General features: G+C 58.1%; 2 protein-coding genes across 3 annotated transcripts; one reads left to right on the top strand and one right to left on the bottom strand.

The window, feature by feature from the left end:
* Window positions 1-93: 93 nt before the first annotated feature.
* On the bottom strand, window positions 94-14,077 carry FAM78B (family with sequence similarity 78 member B). 2 transcript variants are annotated; one of them, XM_062581193.1, is made up of 3 exons: window positions 13,815-14,077; window positions 7,318-7,459; window positions 94-6,633 (listed from the first exon to the last, which is right to left on the bottom strand). In XM_062581193.1, the coding sequence occupies exons 1-3, from the start codon at window positions 14,075-14,077 to the stop codon at window positions 6,349-6,351; spliced, it is 690 nt and encodes a 229-aa protein (XP_062437177.1). In that variant the 3' UTR covers window positions 94-6,348. The 2 variants fall into 2 exon arrangements, with proteins under 2 accessions (XP_062437177.1, XP_062437176.1); XM_062581192.1 differs by having other exon boundaries at window positions 6,552-7,459.
* Window positions 14,078-14,586: 509 nt separating this feature from the next.
* Window positions 14,587-19,817, top strand: PLPP6 (phospholipid phosphatase 6). The gene is made up of 2 exons (XM_062581917.1): window positions 14,587-14,986; window positions 16,927-19,817. Exons 1-2 carry the CDS (start codon window positions 14,587-14,589, stop codon window positions 17,295-17,297), a joined length of 771 nt encoding a protein of 256 aa, XP_062437901.1. The 3' UTR covers window positions 17,298-19,817.
* The last annotated feature ends 753 nt before the right edge of the window (window positions 19,818-20,570 follow it).

The raw sequence follows: 20,570 nt of genomic DNA, 5'->3' as shown, positions 1-20,570 counted from the left end.
CCCCATGCGTCCCCAGCGTGCCTGGCTCTCTGGGACAAGCTCTAGCTGTAAGAAAATTGTACCTATTCAAGGAAACAGAGTCTGGTTCCAGTATGGATTGAATATTCGTCTTTTAATCCCAGAGAAGTGAAATGCAACATTTGTTTGAGTTTGAAATAACATCCAAAGACAGAAGAGTCCAAGCCCCCTACTCAGTAAAGTCATTTGTGTTTAAGGCACTCTGCAAAACCAGCTTTCGTCTTCTCTTCCTTCTGATTTTCCCCACACGGCAGCAGAATACCTGATTTTGTCTTTTCTCCATAGTGACACCCACACATTCTTGCTTTTATCACCATCTCCGGAAACTGGCAACATTAAATACAGCGTGAGCCAAACAGAAAAACACGGGGAGGCCGGGCCAATAAATACAGACGGGCACGGGAGGAAGGACAGTGCCCGGGAAGCGGGGCAAGGGGGCTTCGAGCTTCCGCAGGGAGAGGACGGGCCCGGATTTTCCTCCCTGCGGCATTTACGTGAAACTCACTCCTCTTCCCTGGTTCTCCCTCTCCTGCAAAAGCCAGTGCAGGGAGGAGAACTAGAGCTGCCGTCACGGCACAGGGGCGAGGACGCAGCGCGGCTCCACGCGGCATCCCCCCGGCAGTGCCTCCAGGGTCCCGCTCGCCTCCGGTGGGCCCCAAAACGCCTAGGGGGCCCGGCCGCACGCGCCGCAGAAATAAACCCCGAGTGCCAGCCGTCAATAAATACAAATAAATAACTTAAATAAACCTTAAATAAATACAAATAAATAAATAAACAAACAAACAAACCAAGCACGCCCGCAGGCAGACGCGTCTGCGCGCGCGCTCACCGAGCGCCAGGGCAGCTGCCCGTGCTCGGCGGAAGCGAGACCCGGACGGGGTCGGCTGCACCCTGCTTCGGTTTTGCATTTTGTCCGTCCGCCCCAGGCACGCGGCTTCGGCGATGCAGCCGTGCCCCGGCACGCAGGACACGCGTGCCACAGCGCGGCGCCAAGCGGCCCCGTGCCGGCCCGGCGCTTTTCGCTTGGCAGCGCCGCAAGGACAGACGGACGGACGCCGTCTGCAAAGCCTGGCCCGGGGGCGGCGGGGCCTGCCCGCACAGCCCGAGGCACGGCCGCGAAAGCGCAAAGCGGTGGAGGGAGGGGAGGCGAGAGGGCCCGCGGGCTCGCGCCCCGGCAGGCCCAGCCTCGGGGCGGCGGGCGTTCCTGCGACCTGTCCTCCCCAAGATAATGGGGTACCGGCTACAAAGAAGGGGAGCTGGGAAGAAAACAGAGCATTTGGAGGATGAAGCATCCCGCCAGGCCGATTTACACCTCCCTGCTCCGGGTTCGGGGCCCCGGGGAGGCACCAGAGGCTCCCAGGGCTCTGCACCAGGGCAGGTCCTCGGCAGGTCCCACCAAGGGCTCCCGCTCAGCCCCTCCGGGCCCTCATAAACACGGCGCAGGGCCGCAGAGACGAGCGGCACAGCCCTGCTCCCGAGGACCAGCACGTCCTGCAGGCCCCCAGCATCTCACCAGCCTTCAGCTCTCTCCCACCCACAAAACCTGCCAGAGGCCCTGGTGTGATTCCCACTTTCTCCAATCTAGCAGGCTTCTCGCGCCGGGATGCTGAGACGCCCAGACAGCCCTGCCACGCTTGCTGGCGGCTCTCGGACCCCGCAGCGATGGATGACGCACGAGGACACAAGCCAGCAACAGCAAGCAGCCGAGGGAAACCCCGGCTCCGCGCCAGCCAAACGCGCACGACCCTCCAAGCACCACAGGCAGACCTGCCTGCAGGCTCCACGGCATCCCCCGCACTGGAAAGCCATCAGGATTAAACCCCATGCCCGCTGTCCTGCGGCCAGCCTGGGCAGCAAGCTCCAGGGGACCCCAGCTCCGACGAGACCTCTGTGCCGGCTTTTGCCCCCCGACGATGCTCTGAAATGCTGGCTGGTGGAGCAGCAGCTCAGCAGAGCCACGGTGACGGAGCACGTTCACGCCAGCTCCTGCCACCCCACAGAGGGTGTGCGAGCTTGCAATGCACTCAGCTCAGCCTCCTGCAGACTGGGTTCACTTTTGCCTCTGGTCACAAGCAGAGCAGAGCTGGGTTTCTCCTACAGCACACAGCAGCAGTTCACCTGCCATGGGACACCAGATGCCTGCTGCAGAAAGCTCAACACAGGGACTACAGGCCTGGGACAGCCAATGCACCAGTCAACACTACCAAATCCAGAGATGCTCAGCTGGTGTCTCCATCCAAGGAGGATCTAGTGACCACACACTAGATCCAAACAGCACACATGCTGTTTGTGGGCAAACAGCATGGTGTAATGCCCACAAAGACAACCCACAAATCAAAACTAGCTCTGTGCACCAAATCCAGACATCAGAGAAGGAGCAGGCATGGGAGCCAGGCAGAAGACATGGATTACGTGAATCTCATTCCTTTTTCCTGGTCCTCCCTCCCCTACAAAAGCCAATACAGGGAGGAGAACCAGAGCCACAGTCAAGGCGCAGGGGAGAACAGCACCAGTGCTGGCAGCACCCTCACAAATGAGGCCACGTAGCTCCAGACAGGTTGGTGAGCAGCCGTGGCCGATCCAAAGCAACGTGGTCCCTCCCCGCTCCTTGCGGAGGACAGACTCCCCCTGGCCACTCAAAGCCCTACACAGCATGTCTGCGACCCATTCTTGGTTCAGGCGTACCGGGCACGGTCCTTAGACCACAAGCACAGGGGAAAATCGCTCTAAAGGACAACATAGATGAGAACGAGGCGTCGCAGAAGAGTCCGTGGGAGTAAATCCCATGGTAGGCAGTCCCACAGGGCTGGGCCAAAGCAAAGGCTACAGCTGAGCTGCCTGCAGCCTGCCAGCACGGGGCAGAGGCAACCCTCGGCACCCGGCACACGACCCAGATTTCACCAACACTCGGCACAAAGCTCCCCAAGGGGAATGCTGCTGAAACTCGGACAGGAACAGCGGCTGCCGTTGTCTAGGTCTTGGGAAAACACAGCAGATGATCTGCTCAGGCTCCGGCCAGCCAACACATCCCAGAAGACGGCAACAAAATCAACAGCATCTCTCCACCGCTCCCTCCTTCCCTCTCCTATCCCAGCTGGCTGGCGTCACCGCGTGGCCGCAGCTGCTCCCGGGGCCAGCACGCAGCCTCCCTGAGCACAGCCCCGGACCGTTTCTGCCGGGTTTCCCAGCACTGACAGATGGCCACGTGTCTCAGCCGGGCCCCACAGCAGCCTCGCGGGACGCGGCAGTGCCCCGGGCGGCTTCACCTCGTCGCTCGTGCCTGGCAGAAACGTGGGAAGGGCAAACGCCTGCCCTCAGGCTCCCACCACGCGCTGCTCAGCGGTCTTCTCCTAGCTTCGAGCTCACCTCAAGGCAACAGATTTGTCAGGGAACTCCTTCCCCAGGTTCAGATACTGCCTGAGAAAGAGACTCCTTCAAATGCACCACAGAGACCCGAACCGAACCTGAACCCGAACACAGAGAGAACCAAAGCCAATGCCCACGGTCTCCCCCCGTGCATACCATGGACACCAGCCAGTCACTTATCTTCAGAACGGATTGAAACCATCTTGTAAAGGCAGGTGGAGAAATCTCTGCGCTTCAGAGACGGGACCTGGCTAGCACCCTGGGAAAGGATTTCACAAGATGCTTCAGGATTGTTTCTGTCTCACTAGGTCAAAAATATATTTGTCTGTCTTTTTACAAACCGAAAGGTACCCCTCCTCCCCCAAGTTTTACTGAAAATTGTATTTAAAATTTCTGCATACCAAAACACCCCTCCACACACACTTCCGATAAACAAAACATCAATGATGGCAAAAATGCCTTTTATCACATATCAGTATAAAAACACTAGCAGAATCTCACAAAAATGGGATATTTTCCCATGCTGACAATTTCCCTGTAGAAGATCTGCTCAACAAACCAAAGCTTTTTGCCCACTCCCCCTCCAAACCCTCCTCACTGCAAGGCTTCACACAGCCCTCAGCTAAATCCAGACGGAGGCACCTAAATCAGCAGGCTGGTTCCCAGGCTAGCCAACCTCTCTGCTCACACGAGGGCGAACGGGAGCAGCAGGACTGGCTCCACTGGCCGCAACATTTCAAAGTATGCGTCGAGGCTTCAACATTCCCAAAGAAAAAAAAATAATAGTAAGTCAGTAGCAAACACTGCTGAGAATAATAAATAGCATGGGGCGATCACAGGGATTTTTGGTCTAAGATGCTTGGGGAGTCCCTTCACTCTTGGGGACCGGCTCCCAGATGTCCGGGGTGCACATCCCACCCTGGAAGAACACAAGCAGCGGCTGAAGCTTTGCAGGAAATTGTGCGTGCTCTGAGAAGCGATGTTCCCTGCTGCCTGGGACACTCGAGCTGGTCCCTGCCACCAAAGGGGCTCAGGGTACTAACGTACAAGGCAACAGCAAGGCAGCAACCCTAACCAGAAGGCCTGGAGAAGCACCGTGGCGTACGTTAACCGGGCACGATCCCTGCTCAGCTGAGCAGCCGAGCTCCTGCTGCTCCCAAGCAGCTCCCGCAGCCGCCAGCGGCCTTCCCCCAACCCACCGCCGCAGGACATCCGTGCTGCCCAGAAGCGCGAGGCTCGGCGTGTGCGCGCTGGGGCAAGCGCTCCTCCACCGAGCGGAGGAAAGCAGGCACAGCACCCGGGGGGAGCGAAGCAGCTCCGAGTTGCACTGCCCGATGGCCAAGCGCAAGGGAGCACTGCTAATACTGCAACTAGGGCTTTACACAAAGTGCTGAGCATGGCCACCCTTCCCCTGGCCCTCCAGGCAGCAGGAGGGCTCAGTGGGCTGCGTGCTGACAGAAGGCAGGTGGCACAGGGGCCTCGGAGCTGGGGAACTATGAGGAGGAATTACCTAAATCTCCACAACAACCCAAGCTCCCCCTTGCCAGCTCACTGGCTCCCGAGGGCAGTAACCCAAGCTTGAAGAGCTGCCGGGGGCTCGCGGTTCCTGCAACGGCCGTGGTCCCGCTGGGCAGGATTCAGCAGCAGGCCCCCATGCACCCCGCGCTGCAGGGTCTCCAAACAGCAATGGAAAAACAAGCAGGGTCTCATTTCCCAGAGGGAACTGAGCTGGACACAAGCCTTGCCAGAAGATGTTCAGCTCTTCTCATCCTGCTCCTGCCTTCAGGGCCCTGGGTGCTGCCTCCCTGCCAGGTCAAAAGCCTCCAGGTGCTGGGGCTGCCCAACAGAGCGGGAGACAGGAGCAGGTCAGGAGAAAGCAGCTGAAGCTGCAACCATCTGTCTTGCATTCTCACGGAGCTATGGGGTGCCTGGAATCGCTTTTGTGGTGGTAGCAGCAGCACAAACACGTTTTTTGCCTCTGGTGCATCCTGAGGGAGAAGCTAAAGTGCCACCCCTCCTCCCTGGTGGGATAGGGACAGGAAAGAGGAGAAATCTTGCTCCCAGGGCTAAAACAAACAGGAAATTGCAAACCAACACAGCAGCATCTCCCCACGCACCAGGACAACGCCATCAACCCAGGCAGTGAAGAAATGGTGAGGAGCGAGGAAAAAAATATATATATCTGTTATCTGCCAAACATCTGCAACAGCAGGAGGTAGTGCCCAGGGAGCACGCTCCCTTCCATCTCCCAGCGCAAACCCCGCCGCACACTGAGGCCTGCCCACAGCAGCATTTGCTCCCATCTGGGCTTCTGACTCACGGATAGGAAACCCCCCACAGTGTTTTCACACACTTCCAACCCTTGCAGAGCGCGGAGAGTCACAGCAACACACACGGAGCCCACCCTCATGAGCCCAGGCCTCGGTACAGGTGCTGGCATCCGCAAGCACTGCGTGCAAGCACACCCGCAAACTTCTAGCTGCGCTGCTCTGTGGGTGGCTAAGAATGAGGCTCTCCACACAAACAGGCATTTGCGTGAAAAATGAGCAAACACCCAACTTCTCGCAACCAACTTACGTCTGCAGTAGAAGTGCTTGAATCCTGGAATACCTCCAAGCTTTTTTGGATACCACGCAAACACAATCAGTGACGGCCTGCTCTCCCTCGGCTGGGTAAACAGGCATCGCTCACAATTTCTCCTTCAGCTGAGAATAATCTTTGCTTCTGTAAAAGAAGAGCTGGCAGGGGTGGGAAGGGGGGGATTGAGGAACTGCAAAGGTTTAGTGCACCTTAAAACTAAAGGACATCCAATCTGCCCTTAGATTTCACCCCAAAACTGAAAAGAACTATGGCATCTCCTATATTCACAACTACTCCAAACACACTGAGACGCATGCAAAATGTCCTCCTTCGAGTCGGCTGCAGAAAACTCCTCTTGGGCAGCTGCGGCCGCCAGGCTCCAGCTCAGCACCTCGGATGGCACCAGCTCCCCCACCGCCCTGGGCCTTTCCATCTCCCGACAAACATCCGCCGAGTCCCAAAGAGCATGGTGATGGGTTGATTATCAATCCAAAATGCATAGGTATAGACACTGTGGTGACACCCGCTCCCTGTCAGGGCAGACAGGAAGGTTCGCTGCACAAGCCCTCCACGTCTGGTAGGCATGGTCTCCGCTTCTACGTCTAATTGGGTGGAAAGCAGCATTTGCCACAGGCACGGTTTGATCATATTCTTGCTCCTTGCATTTCCCTGCAAGGAAATACGAGTTGTTCAGGTAAGACAGCCTCTTTTCCAGCCACAATCTCCTAGAAGCACTCAATTCCACTTTCTGGGCAATCCACCAGCTCAGCAATCCCTCCTCTGTGACCCGGTGCTGGCCAGGCCAGGCTCACACTTTCTTTCTGACTACAAAAAAGCCGTATTTCCAATCACAGCTACAAAGGCAGGTGAACCCAAGAGGTCTGCTTTGGCTCAGAAACCCCGTTCATTTGCACCATGCTGACAGCACCAAAGTCCTCACAGGCACACACTGGTGCGCGCCCCGGTGCTGCTCTACTTCGGAGGTATAACGACTATAGGCTGGCCTCGCTTGGGTCTCCACATGAGGACTTGGGCATCGTTGGCATTAGGTTTCACTAGTGCATTTGGCGGGATGGGCTCCATCCTGCTCAGGATCCGGGGCTGCTCCTGCTGAGTCCTTCCCACCAGCCGTGCCCGCTGCCCCAGGAGCTGCATGGGATCAACCTCAATGTCCACTCGCATCCTCCACTTTATAGTCTGCAAGATGATCTTTTCCTTGGTGGTGGTGTTCATGGCCACCAGCCACGTGGTAAAGCTCTGGTCCCTTTTAATCCTGGTCAGCAGCGGCACATTACTGTTGCTCACAGGGACAGCCCACGTCACGCTGGGGTAGAAATTGTCATTCATGCTCACCGAGAACCTGGAGATCTTGTTAGTGGGCCCGACCAGGGTCACAGTTTCTGTGGTGTTTCCGTACCAGGGGTAGCTCACTCCATCAGAATCGCTGATGGCTTTTACTCTTCCTTCTCGCAAGTCGGGCAGCTCCCAGCTTGATCTAGTGAACAGAAACAGAAAGGCCAGGTTATCAGGGAAACAGCAACAATGATGCTCAGTTGGTGCCTGCAAGGGAAGGACGAGAGGCAAGCAGCTATGGATGAGCACTCACACAGTAAAATGACTGCTTTAGAGTAGGGGAAGAGAGCACAGACAAAAGGATAACAATTCAGTGTTTGAGGTCCTGCTGAAAAATTCACTGCTGCAGTGCCAGATTTTCCTAAGAGTGCTCACACAACGGAGGACAAGCTGCTAGGATTGCTGCTTGTGCCACGCCAGCATCGCTGTTACAAAGCACTGCCTAGACTTTGCAACCACCTGAAACCTTTCAGCGAGGCAGGAGCTCTTGCTGCCCGTGCAGGACACAGGCATGAAACAGGGCAGGGAGAGCCATGCAAAGTTGCCAGGGTTCAGCAAGGCATCAATAGGCTCTTCAGTGCCTGGAGCCACTGGACAGCTTTGCAAAACCCAAAGCGAGAGACTTCAACAAGGCTACATGCCCAGCCAAAGCTGTTCCCAATATCCATCTCTTGGGTTAACCACCAGGTCTCTCTGCTTGCAGCAGAGACTTTAGAGCAGAGGACAGCACTTTGAGCTTGGGAACTACTTTCCTACCTGCAGGAAGCTATCAAGGACCTAATTCAAGAACAAATTCAGCTTTAGCTCCTTCGCTGACTCAGTCACAGCCAGCTGAAGCCTTTGCTCTGCCAGCACAACAGTATGTTAATTAACCTGCAATCTAACCAACTGGGCAAAAACTCATATCAGAGCCTCTCTCAGGTCACCCTCTCTCTAATCAGCTCTTGTACTGGAAAAAACAGCCTTTCCTATCTGTCAGCTGCAGCACAGCTCTGACTGCACAAGCCAACCCCGGAAGCAGCTTCCCCCCAGCTTTCAGCTCAGTGTGCAATTTTTACATCCCTAAGTACATGCGCTTGCATAGACACATACATGATAATTAAATATTGCAATTACATCTGCTATTGGTGGGATGAAATCCCTGTAACATTGTGGAGGCTGGGGGGGGGAGGGAGGTCCAGCCGAGATCTTGGCTGGTAACCACATTAGCAGCACCACGTGAACACAGCAATGGGAGCAGATTGCCACGTAGTAATTACCAGCTGGGATCGGGGACAGCTCTCAGCCTCTGTGACTGCTGTGAACAAGCCCCAGCCCAACTCCCAGGCACCTTTCCTGAAATCCCGAGAACTGGAAAAGTAGATATTCTTTGAATGCCATACACAGTTTCAATTTAAAGGCCACCACCCCCTACTTGTGGCAAGGGGCAGTCAGAATCACCTTCGCGTCATTTTGCTAGATCTCAGTCTCAAGGCAGGGTAGGTTCCCAGGGTGCAAGCATCTTTACTCAATGCCAAAAAGCTGGTAGTGTCGCTGCCGGACACCAAAGAAGTGAGAAAAGCACAGGAAAGCCTGAAAAACACTCAGGTGCTTTGCTTTGGTGGAAATCTCCTGCGAGTCAGAGCTCTGGCTTCAAGCAGATCTGGGCTCCAAAGCTACCTACAAGCGGCACGGGACATCTGGCTTCCACTCTGCCCGAGAAGTGACACTCTCTATTTGCTCTGACATTCCCAACCACGCTAAAGCGGTATGCAAAGGCTCCTCACGCGGTGCAGAGGAGCACAACTGTCACAGCTCCTTCCTGGCCCCCAGCAAGGGAAGCAGCAGGTGAGGATTCGAACCGGCCACACCACGCGTGTCCCACCGATGCTGCCGCTCACAACGCGGGATGGATTCACAGGACGAGTCTTCTTCCTGAGATTATCTCACAGCTCCTCAAACAAACCAGCTTCCAAAGCCACGGTCTTGCCAACACGCAGCGAGCTGGGCCAGGGCAGCTCCCTGGTACACCTCCTGCTGCACGCAGAGCACAGGACACCAGTGGCTGACACCCCTCCGCCACAACGCAGCAAAGCAGAAAGCAGAAAGTTCCTCCGCCGTCCCCAGGAAGGGCAGGAAGCTGGAGGAAACTGATCCCAGCACATTCCTGCAGCGTCCTGCACCCACAAGAGATCCTGAGCAGGTTTGGCTTTCGGGAAGGGCTGCCAGGACAGGGCAAGCTCAGCAGTTTCCCTGCCACAGGGCAGGGGTCTCGAAGCAAACCTGGCACTGGCCACGGCTGTTCCCACTTCCCATACGAGATGAGGGTTGGGGGAGCTGTTACACCCCCAAATGCAGCAAAGGCAGGACAGAGCAGCCTGCGGGCGCTCCTGCAGCGGGGACGGCTCCGCGGGCAAAACCACGCCAGCACCACCTCTGCCATCGCTCCCGGCTGGAAAGCCGGGGCAGCCTGGAGCTGTACAAGGCGCCGCGCTCTCTGAGTCAGGGATTGCTAGCGTCTAGCAAGCGTCTCTGATAACGACGGCACCGCAACTTCCAGGCTGCGGAGAAAAGGTGCTTTTCCAGCACAGGAACGCGAGAAGCTAGGAAACACAAGAAAGCAAGGAAGTCACGCTCCTACACAGCGCAGGGAACGTTGCTCAGACCAGGAGGTCCCAGGGACCACCCTCAACAGCGGAGGCAGCAGCTGCCAGAGTGCACCAGAGGCGTTTCGCAGGTACGCAGACGGGGTTTGCGCACCCCTGCGGGGCCACACAGCCTGGAAACCCGCATTTCCAAACAGTCACTGCTTGCCACTCACCCACAACCCCAATTTCTGCAAACGCAGGCAGGCAGGACCCTACTACGTGGTAAATCCTGAGCGAGCATCACTTCTCCAACTGCCTCAGAGCAGAAAAAAAGAAATATTCAGCGCTGCTTCACTTCTCGGCGCCTCCCCACGCGAGCAGGGGTACCGAGGGAAACAGCATGCCATCCTCTAATTAGATACCAGATCGCAGCACAGGGGACCGCGGCGGGACGGGACTGAAGTCGCGCAAGCAGGCTCCGCCCTGCCGTTTGCTAACTTGCGAGCACCGACTTTATAACCTTAAAAGAAGGGCATTCAGCACGGGGCTGTGGAGGCTTCTCCTTGACCCGCACTTTACACAGAGCGCGGGGCTGGCACGCGGCACGGGCGCCGGCAGCGCAGGGGGGAACGGAGACAACGGCTCCAACGGGACTAGGCTGCTGGGGGCCAGAGCAGAGCCATGGGTGCTGGGGCCAGGTGGGTCTCCGGAGCCCCGGCCCTCAGTCACGTTGCCAGGCTATCTCCCAGCTGTGACCCCCTCTGCAACACACATCAGACCAGTCAGTCCCGGTGCAGCCAACCGCCCCTCAGCGCTGGCACCACTGAAGAGGGACTCGTCACCTGGCCGCAGAAGTCACATCCCCAACCCATCGCAGACCTGTGGCAACTCCATTTCAGCTGCTCTAGCTGCTAGAATCAGGGGTCCTCTACAGTCCGATGCCTGCTGCTTTCTATACAGAAACTCCCCTTAAAGACAGCTCCGTCCCTTCCTAGTTTCGGTACAATAAATAAAGCAAAAAGCTGCCCAGAACTCTTTTGCATTACAGAAAGAGAGCAACAATTCGGTTTTGCCCAGGCTTTTCAAGCAGGGCTGCAGCCCAAGAGAACCGTTGTCTGAAATTTCCCTGGTCTGCCCAGCTCCTCCGAGCTCCAGCTGCCACCCCATGCAAGCAGCAGTGCTTGAAATGTTCCCCTGGCTCCTATCATCTGTCTTGGGGCAGATGATCCCCCTGCTCCCACCAAGGGCCCGCAGACACAGGGTGCAGCAAGGGGACGCCGTGCCCTGCTCAGTGCAGGCACTGGGCAGCCCCGGTAGCCCGTCTCAGCCCCCATCCCCCTGCAAGTGAGCGGGAAGAAGCAGCAGCCCCGCAAGGCTGCAGCGCTGTGCCAGAGCAGCAGCCTCCTGAGGATGCAGGAATGTGACTCTGCAAAGCGAGCAGAGCCCGTGCCAGCACGGACCAGCGCAGCCCTGCAGCGCCTCTGCACCGGGCCCTCACCATCCTCCAGCAAACCCCCCGCACCACCACCGGTGCCCGATCTCCAGCTGCTTTGAATCCAGGCTCATTTGCCCTCACTGTAGGATGCCCTTCGGCGAGCAAACTCCCGGGGATGCCAGGCTGGTGGAGCACGCTGGGCAGCTCCTGCATGGACCCTCACAGAGGAAGCCCCGCAGGGCTCTGCTGCCCGGCCGCTCGTGGCCTTACCTCCCCGGAGAGCGGGAGCACGCACCTCTCCCCACTTTTCACTGGGGAAGATGCCACAGCTTGGAGAAGGCAGCGTAACAAAAAGGCATGCAGCATTACAGGCTCCAGGCCTCCCCGCTCACTGGCAACACAACCCACTTTCACTTAATGGCTTTCTGGGCAATTACAAACCACTGGCAATTTTCACATGCAATACACCCAGGCACCGGCACCAGGAGCCTGCTACTGAGCTGTAAAACAGATCCATCTAGCCATTTGCAGCCACATCTTCTGCTTTTCTGCCATCATCTGTTTCAAAAAGCAGAAAATACAGCTACAGAGCCAACAGCTTTGTTCCTTTGCACCCTCCTGAGTCACCAACACACTCTTAACCTTGGAAAAAGTGCCTTTCCTACAGCTTTTATACGAATACTATGAACACAGCAAAGCTTTTCCCTTTTAGCATAGCAAGCAGAGGAACTCCTCTAGAGTTGCCTGCACTTGTAACCTGGCCACCAGAAGAAATCACTACTCAACAGGGGCCAGCTGGAGCAAAGCCTCTGAACAATAAAAATCCAGAGGTTGTCAAGACTCCCAGCATTAAATCCACCTCCAGCAGTAGAAAGTCCTTGCATGTCAGAGTCTGGGTACTGCCTGCAATTGAACTTTCTGAAGTCTTAGGCTCGTGCATGCTGAAAGGCTCAAGTCTGGTTTGCTTTGGGAATCAGCAAGAGAAATCCTGCAGGACGCCAAACGGGAGGGTTAGCAGGGCTCCTGTGAGCACGAAACACCATCGCCTGCCTCCCACACAGGAAGGAGCCCAGGGTGCAGAGCTAGAGCTGGCAGGAGCACTTTGCAGACTGGGATTTTTCATTCATTTACCAGCTGATGCAGAAACCTGCTCTAGGGCAAGATGAGAGGAGGCAGCTCAGAGCAGAGCCATCCCCGCTGCCACAGGGCTGCCAGGATCATAACCAAGGCCCAGAGGCAGCAGCATGCTGCTGAAGGAGCAAAGCACTACGTAGCAATGACCGCACTGCACCCATGTGGGCTGGTCAGAGCAAAACAGTAAAGGTAAAGAGGAGTTATTGCTACCACAGCCCCACACTCTGCTCTTTGCAAGAACTAAAATCATACAATAAAAAAATAAAAATGCATCTCAACCTTCTCTCTGCAGCTCTCCAAGCAAGGGTTTCTGTTATCTGCACATTTCAACACTGCCACACTAGTACTCCAGGCAATTCCTGGGATCGCTGGGTGTCAGCGCAGCTAATAGCCGAGCGTTTGCAGAGCTCACCAGCTCCCAGTCGCACCAGACTTCCTGACAATTCTGCAAGGCGCAGACGGACTGGAGGCTCTTTAGCCAGCTCGCTCTTTCCACAGTGGTGCTCTGCAGGGCTCCTGTCAGCAACTCATACCGCAAACCAGCCAGAATGCAGACGCTGCTGCTACGTTCCCGGGGACGCAACGGGAAGCCCCAGCCTGCCTGGAAATCATCTCTGGACCACGCTGTTACCTACCCAGGCAGGCACAGAGACGCCCTGGGGCATTCTAGGCAACCTTTGAGGAAAGTAATTTTGCTCACCTCTTTTCTAGCAGAGCCGAGCTGCAACCAGCGCACACCACCATGCAGCTAGAGAAGACCCCAAGGTCCACACCAGTTCCCTGAATCACTTTCCTTCTCCTTGCAAGCCTTAAACCCGACATCACCCTACCCCTCTCAGTTGCTGGGGACTCCCCACCCCAGGGAAGTGCAGGACACAGTTTTCCCCAGGGCAAATTTGATTTTTCCAGTGCAGGAACAGGCAGCCTTCGATTCAGGCCAGGGGCAGGGGGAACTGGTGCCCTTCAGCCCCGGCACGCGTTCAGCCCGGGGTGGCACAGGAGCACGTGCTCCGGTGCCGGGGCGGTGCTGGGGGCAGTCGGCCAGCGCGTAGCTACGGGGAAACGGAGAGCGGCAGGGGATAACGCGGGGGCGCGGGCAGCAGCCCCAGAGCTGCGGCCCCGCGCGGGCAGGCCGCGGGACAAGCGCGGAGCCGGCGGCGGGGCCCGGGGGGCGCGAGCGGGGCTCGAGCGACCTCGAAGCAGGGGGGCCGAGCGGGAGCGGGAGGGAGGGAAAGCGGGCGGCGGGCCCCCGGGGCGGCGCGGGGGGCAGCGCGGGGCCGGGGGGACGCCGCATGCGGGAGGGGCGCGAGGCCGGCCGGCGACGCGGGGACGCTGGCGGCCGCCCGCCCGCCCGTGCTCACACGCCGAGGTCGCTGTAGGTGTTGTAGAACTCCATGTGGTTGCAGGCCTGGATCCAGCCCACCACCCAGGTGTGCCGCCGGGCGATGGGCGGCATGAGGACGCGCGCCGAGGCGCGGAAGTAGGGCGTGCGGTAGCGCAGCACCACCGGCGAGCTCTCCTCGATGGCGGTGGCCGCCGGCTCGATGGTGGCGGACACGTCCGACACCACGATGTGCTCCCGCCGCACGCGCGCCTTGCAGGCCACGCTCTGCAGGCACCCCATGGCCGCCGCCGCCCCGCCGCGGTCACCCGCCGCCGCCGCCGCGCCGCGGGCGGGGGGCGGCCCGTCCCCCCGCCGAGCGCCCGCCGCGCCCGCGCATCGCCGCCGCCCGCGCACCGGCGCCCGCGCCGGCGCCGGCAGGGCGAACGCCGCGCCCGCGCCTCTTGCGGCCCTCGCCGGCTGCCGTCCGCCGGCCGGCCGGCCTGCCAGGGAGGGCGGGGCGGGGCGGGGCGGCGCCGCGGGGCACGTGCGCGGGGAGGGCGGGCCGGCGGCCGGTCACGTGGGGCGGCGGCGCGGGGGAGGGGGGGGGGGCGGGACGGAGCGCGCGCGCGCCCGCACGTGGGGGGGCGGAGGGGGGGGGGTGGAGCGCGCGTGGCCGCACCGCGGCGGCGGTTTCGGGGGGGGGGGGGGGGGGCAGGACGCGTCTCCACGGCAACTGGCAGCGTCACGTGGGCGGAAGCGGAAGCGGGGAGGCGGCGCGCGGGCCGGTGCCGGTGGTGGCGGGCGGCGCCATGCCGAGCCCGCGGAGCAGCCGGGAGCGGCGCGGCGGCGGCCGCCTGGAGTTCCTGTCGCTGGTGAGCCCGCGCGGCGGCGGCGGCGGCGCCCCGGAGAGCCCGAGCCGGCGGCGGGAGGCGGGCGGCGCGGCGGCGGCGCTGCCCGAGGAGGACTGCATGAGGCTGAACCCCTCCTTCGTGGGCATCGCCCTCCGCTCCCTGCTCGCCGTCGACCTCTGGGCCTCCAAGCGCCTGGGCGTGTGCGCGGCGGAGGGCTCGGCCTGGGGCAGCGCCCGGCCCCTCATGAAGGTCGTCGAGGTGTCCGGGCACGGCATCCCCTGGCTGCTGGGCACCGTCTACGGGCTCTGCCAGAGCGACAGCTCAGCCACCCGCGAGGTGCTGCTCAACCTGCTCTTCGGTGAGCCGCGGAGCGGGCCGCAGGCGCGCGGGGCCCCGAGGACGCGCGGGGCCCCTCCGGCAGCACCCCCAGGGAGCCGGGCGGCTGCCGGCCTCCCGCGGGGCACCCCGCGCCGCCCCGGAGCCGGGGAGCCTGCTGGCACCGGGATGCTCTGTGCGTCGCAGCGTGAGCTGCACGCTGGCGTTTGTTGGCTGAACGCTTTCCGTGGTTGCACAAAACTCAGGGGGAAGCTGAACTCTCTTTTGGGCCTTCAGCTCACCAGAACAGTGCATTCCAGGTGCATCTGCCTCGCGCTGTGACACCAGCCGTTCCCCCAAGCGGCTGCTGCCCTGCTCTGCAGCACAGACATCTTTGCCCTTGGGCTCGCCACAGACCATCTCTGCATGGATTCACCTGTTTCAGCCAGCAGGAAAGCTTGCTTTGAAGCACACATTTTAATCTCGTGCGCTGTAATATTCCCACTTCCCCCCAAAGCCCATCTTGTTTGGCATACCTCAGTTCATTTTTGCTCATTCAGAAAACCTCCATTCATTTTTGCTCATTTAGAAACTGCATTCACCCCTAGAGCAGCAGACCTTTGCACATTCCTAATTCTTACATTTTCATTAGTTGCAAAGCAATGAATGACATTTATTATGCAAGTCTAAATTTGCTTGGTTGCGAAAAGATGCACAAAACCATCAGTTTCCGTTTAACAGTACACGGTTAAATTACAGCATCATTTCAGAGCCAGCAGGGAGCGGCCTGGAGGCCTCCAGCCCAGCCTCTGCTTGGCACCAGATTCAGGTGCCATGGCTGTGTTCAGGCCTGAACTCCACTAGGCTGGAGCCCCCTCACTTCCCTGGTGCCCTCTCCCACGGATGCAGCACCCACCTGGAGGAAGTAGTTTTCCCTAATGTCTGAAATACATTTAAGAAGGAAAAAGTGATCAAAAAGAAAACTCAGTTTAGGTTTAAATGGAAAAAATGTTTTGTTCTCAAATGGTTATCCAAAGAGAATGAACTGAAGTGACTGAAAGATTTGGTGCCCAGAAACACATCTCAGAACGAGGAGAGATCAGTCTCTTGCACTAGGCTTCCTTGGAAGAAGCGCCCCCAGCCGTCAGCACTGTGAGCTAAGCTGAGTTATGGGGATGGAGAAAGCACATGCTGCCCTGCGCAAGAAGTTATTTTTGCCAAATATTGGCTGAACACTTCTTCCATGCAGGTGCTTCTACTGAAATAGCTGTTAGTCCTCTTTGAGCAAGCTGGCATTATTTGAATCATCTTTATTCAACTCTTGAAAACCCAAAGTGTGATTAACTTTGGGGCATTACTCCTGCCAGCAGGAGGGAGAAGTCAGGCTGTAGGAGCGCTGGAGCTGTTTACCCTCAGGCCTACTAGAGGGACCTAACAGAGCTGTGTCAGCTTGCAGCTCCAGGTGCCAAGCTGTAGCTGGACAATCAAAGTGGATTGATCATTCACCACTATCAGTTTGACCTCGACTGCTAGGGTATGCAAAGCTGTGCTGAGTCAGTGTGACTAATAAGGCCCTTTCAAGGCAGGACTCCTGGGGAATATTGAACCCTTCATTGCCTTCAAATTAAGGGGCCAGTTTGAGTCCCAAGTCATCGGGAGAGCAGATTTTAGAGAGAAAGAAAAGCCCCTGAGCTTGAGTCAGGCCGAGTGGTGACACTGGCTGTGGCAGGCAGAGGATCTGGCCTCAGGGAAGGCTGCACATGGCAGAGAGCACTTCTTCAGCACATGCTGACAGAGGCCAGTACCTGGATGAGTGCTGTGCTCTCCCTACCCCGGCATTGCTGCTGTGGGAAGTACTGCCTTTTCCTGGCAGGTTTCAGTAGCCATGTGCTTTCCTCTTAGTAAGTGGCTTTGCTTTGATTCCTGCCTTGTTTTCCATGGGGACAAAGCCTTCCTTTCTCACTTGCTGTTACTGTCTCCTAGCGTTGCTGCTGGATTTGGTGCTGGTGGCAGTGGTGAAAGGGCTCGTGAAGCGGCGGCGGCCTACCCACAACAAGATGGACATGTTCGTCACCATCTCGGTGGACAAGTACTCCTTCCCATCGGGCCACGCCACCAGAGCTGCCTTGGTCTGCCGTTTCGTTCTGCATCACCTGGTGCTCGCTGTCCCACTGCGGGTCCTCGTGGTGCTCTGGGCTCTCATCGTTGGCATTTCGAGGGTCATGCTGGGCAGGCACAATGTGACAGACGTGCTCTTCGGCTTGCTCTTGGGCTACATGCTGTACAGCGTAGTGGAGTACTGCTGGCTGTCGCCGCTCAGCGCGCCCGCTCTGTTTGCGCTCTGGAGTCGCTGACGGCTGAGCCTCCTCAAGGAGGAAGTGCACGCTCTGTTCTCTCTGCCACGCACGGAGTGGATATTGGGGCTCATTGAACCAGTATCCTAGATTTTATGTAAACAGCCAAAACTATAACACTAACGGTGCTCCAAGGGCTGTACTTGGACATTTGGTGCTGTTCTGCTCTCCCAGTGAGCTGTCAGGCAGAGTGCACCAGCCACATGGCTGTGCTGACTGTTCTCCAGGGAAAAAAACAGCCCTTGCAGAGTCTGGGGAGGAGCTGACACATTTGTCTGGCAGCTCAGTGCTGATACTGTGAATCAGCATGCCCTTGCTGGGCATCAGCTGCGTTAACCCTTGCAGTGTAAGTGGCAGCTGTGGCTTTGCAGGGATTTCTCAGTGACTGCTCACATGTCTGTGTGCTGTAAATATGCTGAGCTGTGGTGAGCATGCCCTGTGCAGCCTGTTCCGTAATGTCTGACTGGAGGGGACTCGCTGCGGTCTGTCCTCTTGGGCTTGTAAAAATCTTTGCCTTGCAGCTCACGTGTCCTTCCTGTTGCTCTTCCGTTAAGCCTTTCGCCAAGGCCAAATCTCAGCCTAGAAGGATGCAGGCATCTGGCTCCCAGTGTCGTGAGGAAAGAGTGTGGTGACAAAGGGTTTGGTCCAGCCACCTCGGAGGCAGTGAGTGGGTGGCTGGAGAAGCGGCTCCCAGCAGCAACCTGCTCATAGAACCATTGTGCAGAACTTTCCAGCTCCTGTTTCCTCCATGGAATTTTCTGTCTCTCAGGGGGTGGTTAAAAAAATAGGGGGGGGGGGGTTCACAGCAATTTGCATTTGTTAGCATGTGCTATGCGTGCCACTGACAGTGGCATGCAGCATAGCTGCTTCCCTGTAGCTCTTGCAACTGTGGCTGTTGGTCCGCCTTTGCGCAGCCTGCTAGTCTGCCCCAGGAGTCGGGCCTTACCTGCACCTCCCAACGAGAGGGGTCCCTGGCTGCACCACCAGCAGCTGTAGCTCCCTGTGCTCCGAGGGTATTGACTCTGCATTTTTACTGTGACTGTTTGTCCTGTAAGCCTTTTTTTTTCTTCTTCTTTTTTTCTTAAATAAAGCAGAGAATGCCTCACCCACTCCTGAGGCCTAAGGGCAGCTGCTGTCTATCTGAAAGCCTCTGCTTTTGCCTTGGGGAACTGACTTCCTGGGGAGAGGCAGGACACAGGGACCCTCAGCTTGCCTGGGACAGCCTTACAGTACTGAGGGTAATGCTTGGACTGAGCAGGACCACACCTGAGGGAAACACTACTCCTCACTGCAGCCGAGCCCTCCATCTGGGAGAAAGCCTCAGCCTCTCACTGCTGCTGCTGGGAGGGCTCGTGTGTCTAATTCCCAGGACCGTCCTCAGGCACAGTGGGGCTATGCTGGCCCTGCAATGTGGGGTACATCAGCCCTTCCCCACCATCCACCTCCTCAAGATGCCTGTTCAGCTTCAGCTGATGGGAAACAGGGCTTTAGCAAAACACCCCTTGCTTTACTGGAATAAGACATTGCCTGGGAGCAGTAAGGGCTGGAGCCCAAACCCACAGTACCTAAGCAAAGTGAGCAGAGCAGGAGATTGAAGCCAGGTCCATCCAAAAGTCCATCTAGTGAAAAGACAGGTCCAAAATGAAGCTCAGGAGGCAATCAGAGGTCGGGGTCAGGATTGTGTCCAGTTCCAGTGACTGCCAAGGAGGCCCATGGTGACAAAGCAGGGCTGAGGTCAAGCTGGGAAGTCAATCTGCAAGTTGTGGCACAGATTAGCAGGGCAAGGACATGGCTGGAATGGAGCTTTAGACCAGCACTATAACAGCACTGAAGGCCCCAGGAGGAGCTGAAATAAACTCCTGGGCCCATGAAGAGAGAGGGTGGGTGGAGGCCCCAGGTGAGGCTCTTCAGGGCCATTAAGGCCTATTAGTGCACTCAGTGCCCCGGCAAATGTGGGGTGATGAGGATCTCAGGAGGCTACGTGTTTGCATTACGGTTTGGGGCTTACACAGCAGCAATCAAATTCTCTGGGTTGCACCACGCAGCACACGTCCAGCTGGGCCCATGTGAGACAGCACCCTGGCACCCTGGGCAGCCCTTCCTCTCCCCAGGAGAGGCGAGTAGTGGCTGTGGGTTCACAGGGTGTCTGCATGCCAGGCAGCAGCACTCTCGGATGTCGTCAGGGTTTGGGGCAATCAGGGCTTGTCGAGCCATGCCAAAACATCTAAGCTTTCTTCTCCCTAAGCACAACACGCTCTTTGTCCAAGTGTTTTTTACGGCCATTGGGCTCTTCCTCTCCTGCCGCTGCCCCACACGGTCGTGTGCTGCTGCTGCGCCGCCTGCGCCGCCCGCGCCGCCCCTCGCCTTCTTGGCTCTCCTCCTCCATATCTCCGCCAGCAAGACCTTTGCATCTCCTGGTGTGCAGGAGAAGCAGAAGGTGTGTTTGTATATGCTTTCCAATGTGTATCAGCACGGTGTTCTGGAGCCTCAGGACTTGATTAAAATAGGGAACCTTTCCAACTCGCTCTGACTCATGTTTGTTTGCATTTTGCTGTTCCCCTGGGCCTGCAGGAGCCAAGGGCTGCCTGTGTATCCAAAATGCTGTGGCCTGGCATGTTTGCCCTGGTCTCTCCCACACAGCAGAGAGGTGGCTGGGGCCCAGGGGAGCCCATGGCCCCAGATGTTGCAAGAAGACCCTCTCAAGTTCTTGTAAGAAAGAGCTGGCTGTCCCGCCCTGGGGAAACCCAGCTGGCCTCAGGGCCAAAGTCTAAGTTGGTGCCTTGTGTTGCTCTGGCAGAGCCGGTGCCTGACCAAGACCTTCCCATAGGGAGGAGAAGAGCGCAGGCCCTTGCCGAGGCACGGAGCCCCAGCTGCAGTCCTTACCGCTGAGCGCCTTCCCTCGCCAGCAGCCCTGCAGGCTGGAGCGTGCCCTGCCGCGGAGAGGCTGCCCCCAAGGAGGCCACCCCAGAAGCACGGCGGCAAGCGTTCGCCTCCCCACGTGCCCCCTTCCAGCTGCGAGGAGGCAGCGCCGTGCCGGCTGATGCGCCTGCGCCGGGTGCTGCCCGATGCCCGGCCAAGGGTCAGGGCCGCGCTGGCTCCTCGCCTAGCGTCGAGGCGGAGGCGGCTCTCTCCCCATGCAGCAGTTTGTGCCTGTTTGTCCCACTTGGTCAGGCCACAAGCCTTAGGGCCAAAGGGAGCGGGGTGGCTGAGAGGCCTGTCCCGCTCAGGACAGCAGTCACGTTAGAGTGGGGAGGGTGAAGTCCTGGGCTGCGG

Source organism: Rhea pennata, chromosome 8, assembly GCF_028389875.1.
Source record: "Rhea pennata isolate bPtePen1 chromosome 8, bPtePen1.pri, whole genome shotgun sequence".
NCBI lineage: Eukaryota > Metazoa > Chordata > Aves > Rheiformes > Rheidae > Rhea > Rhea pennata.
The sequence above is the reverse complement of the archived record's forward strand: the minus strand, read 5'-3'. Positions and strand labels throughout refer to the sequence as shown.

Bases quoted from the DNA above. Each gene is read 5' to 3' on its own strand.
- PLPP6 (XM_062581917.1), top strand. From the start codon at position 14,587: ATGCCGAGCCCGCGGAGCAGCCGGGAGCGGCGCGGCGGCGGCCGCCTG. The intron at 14,987-16,926 runs GTGAGCCGCGGA...ACTGTCTCCTAG, and splicing joins GCTGCTCAACCTGCTCTTCG to CGTTGCTGCTGGATTTGGTG.
- FAM78B (XM_062581192.1), bottom strand. From the start codon at position 14,077: ATGGGGTGCCTGCAGAGCGTGGCCTGCAAGGCGCGCGTGCGGCGGGAG. The intron at 7,460-13,814 runs GTGAGCACGGGC...TCTGTTCACTAG, and splicing joins ACCTACAGCGACCTCGGCGT to ATCAAGCTGGGAGCTGCCCG.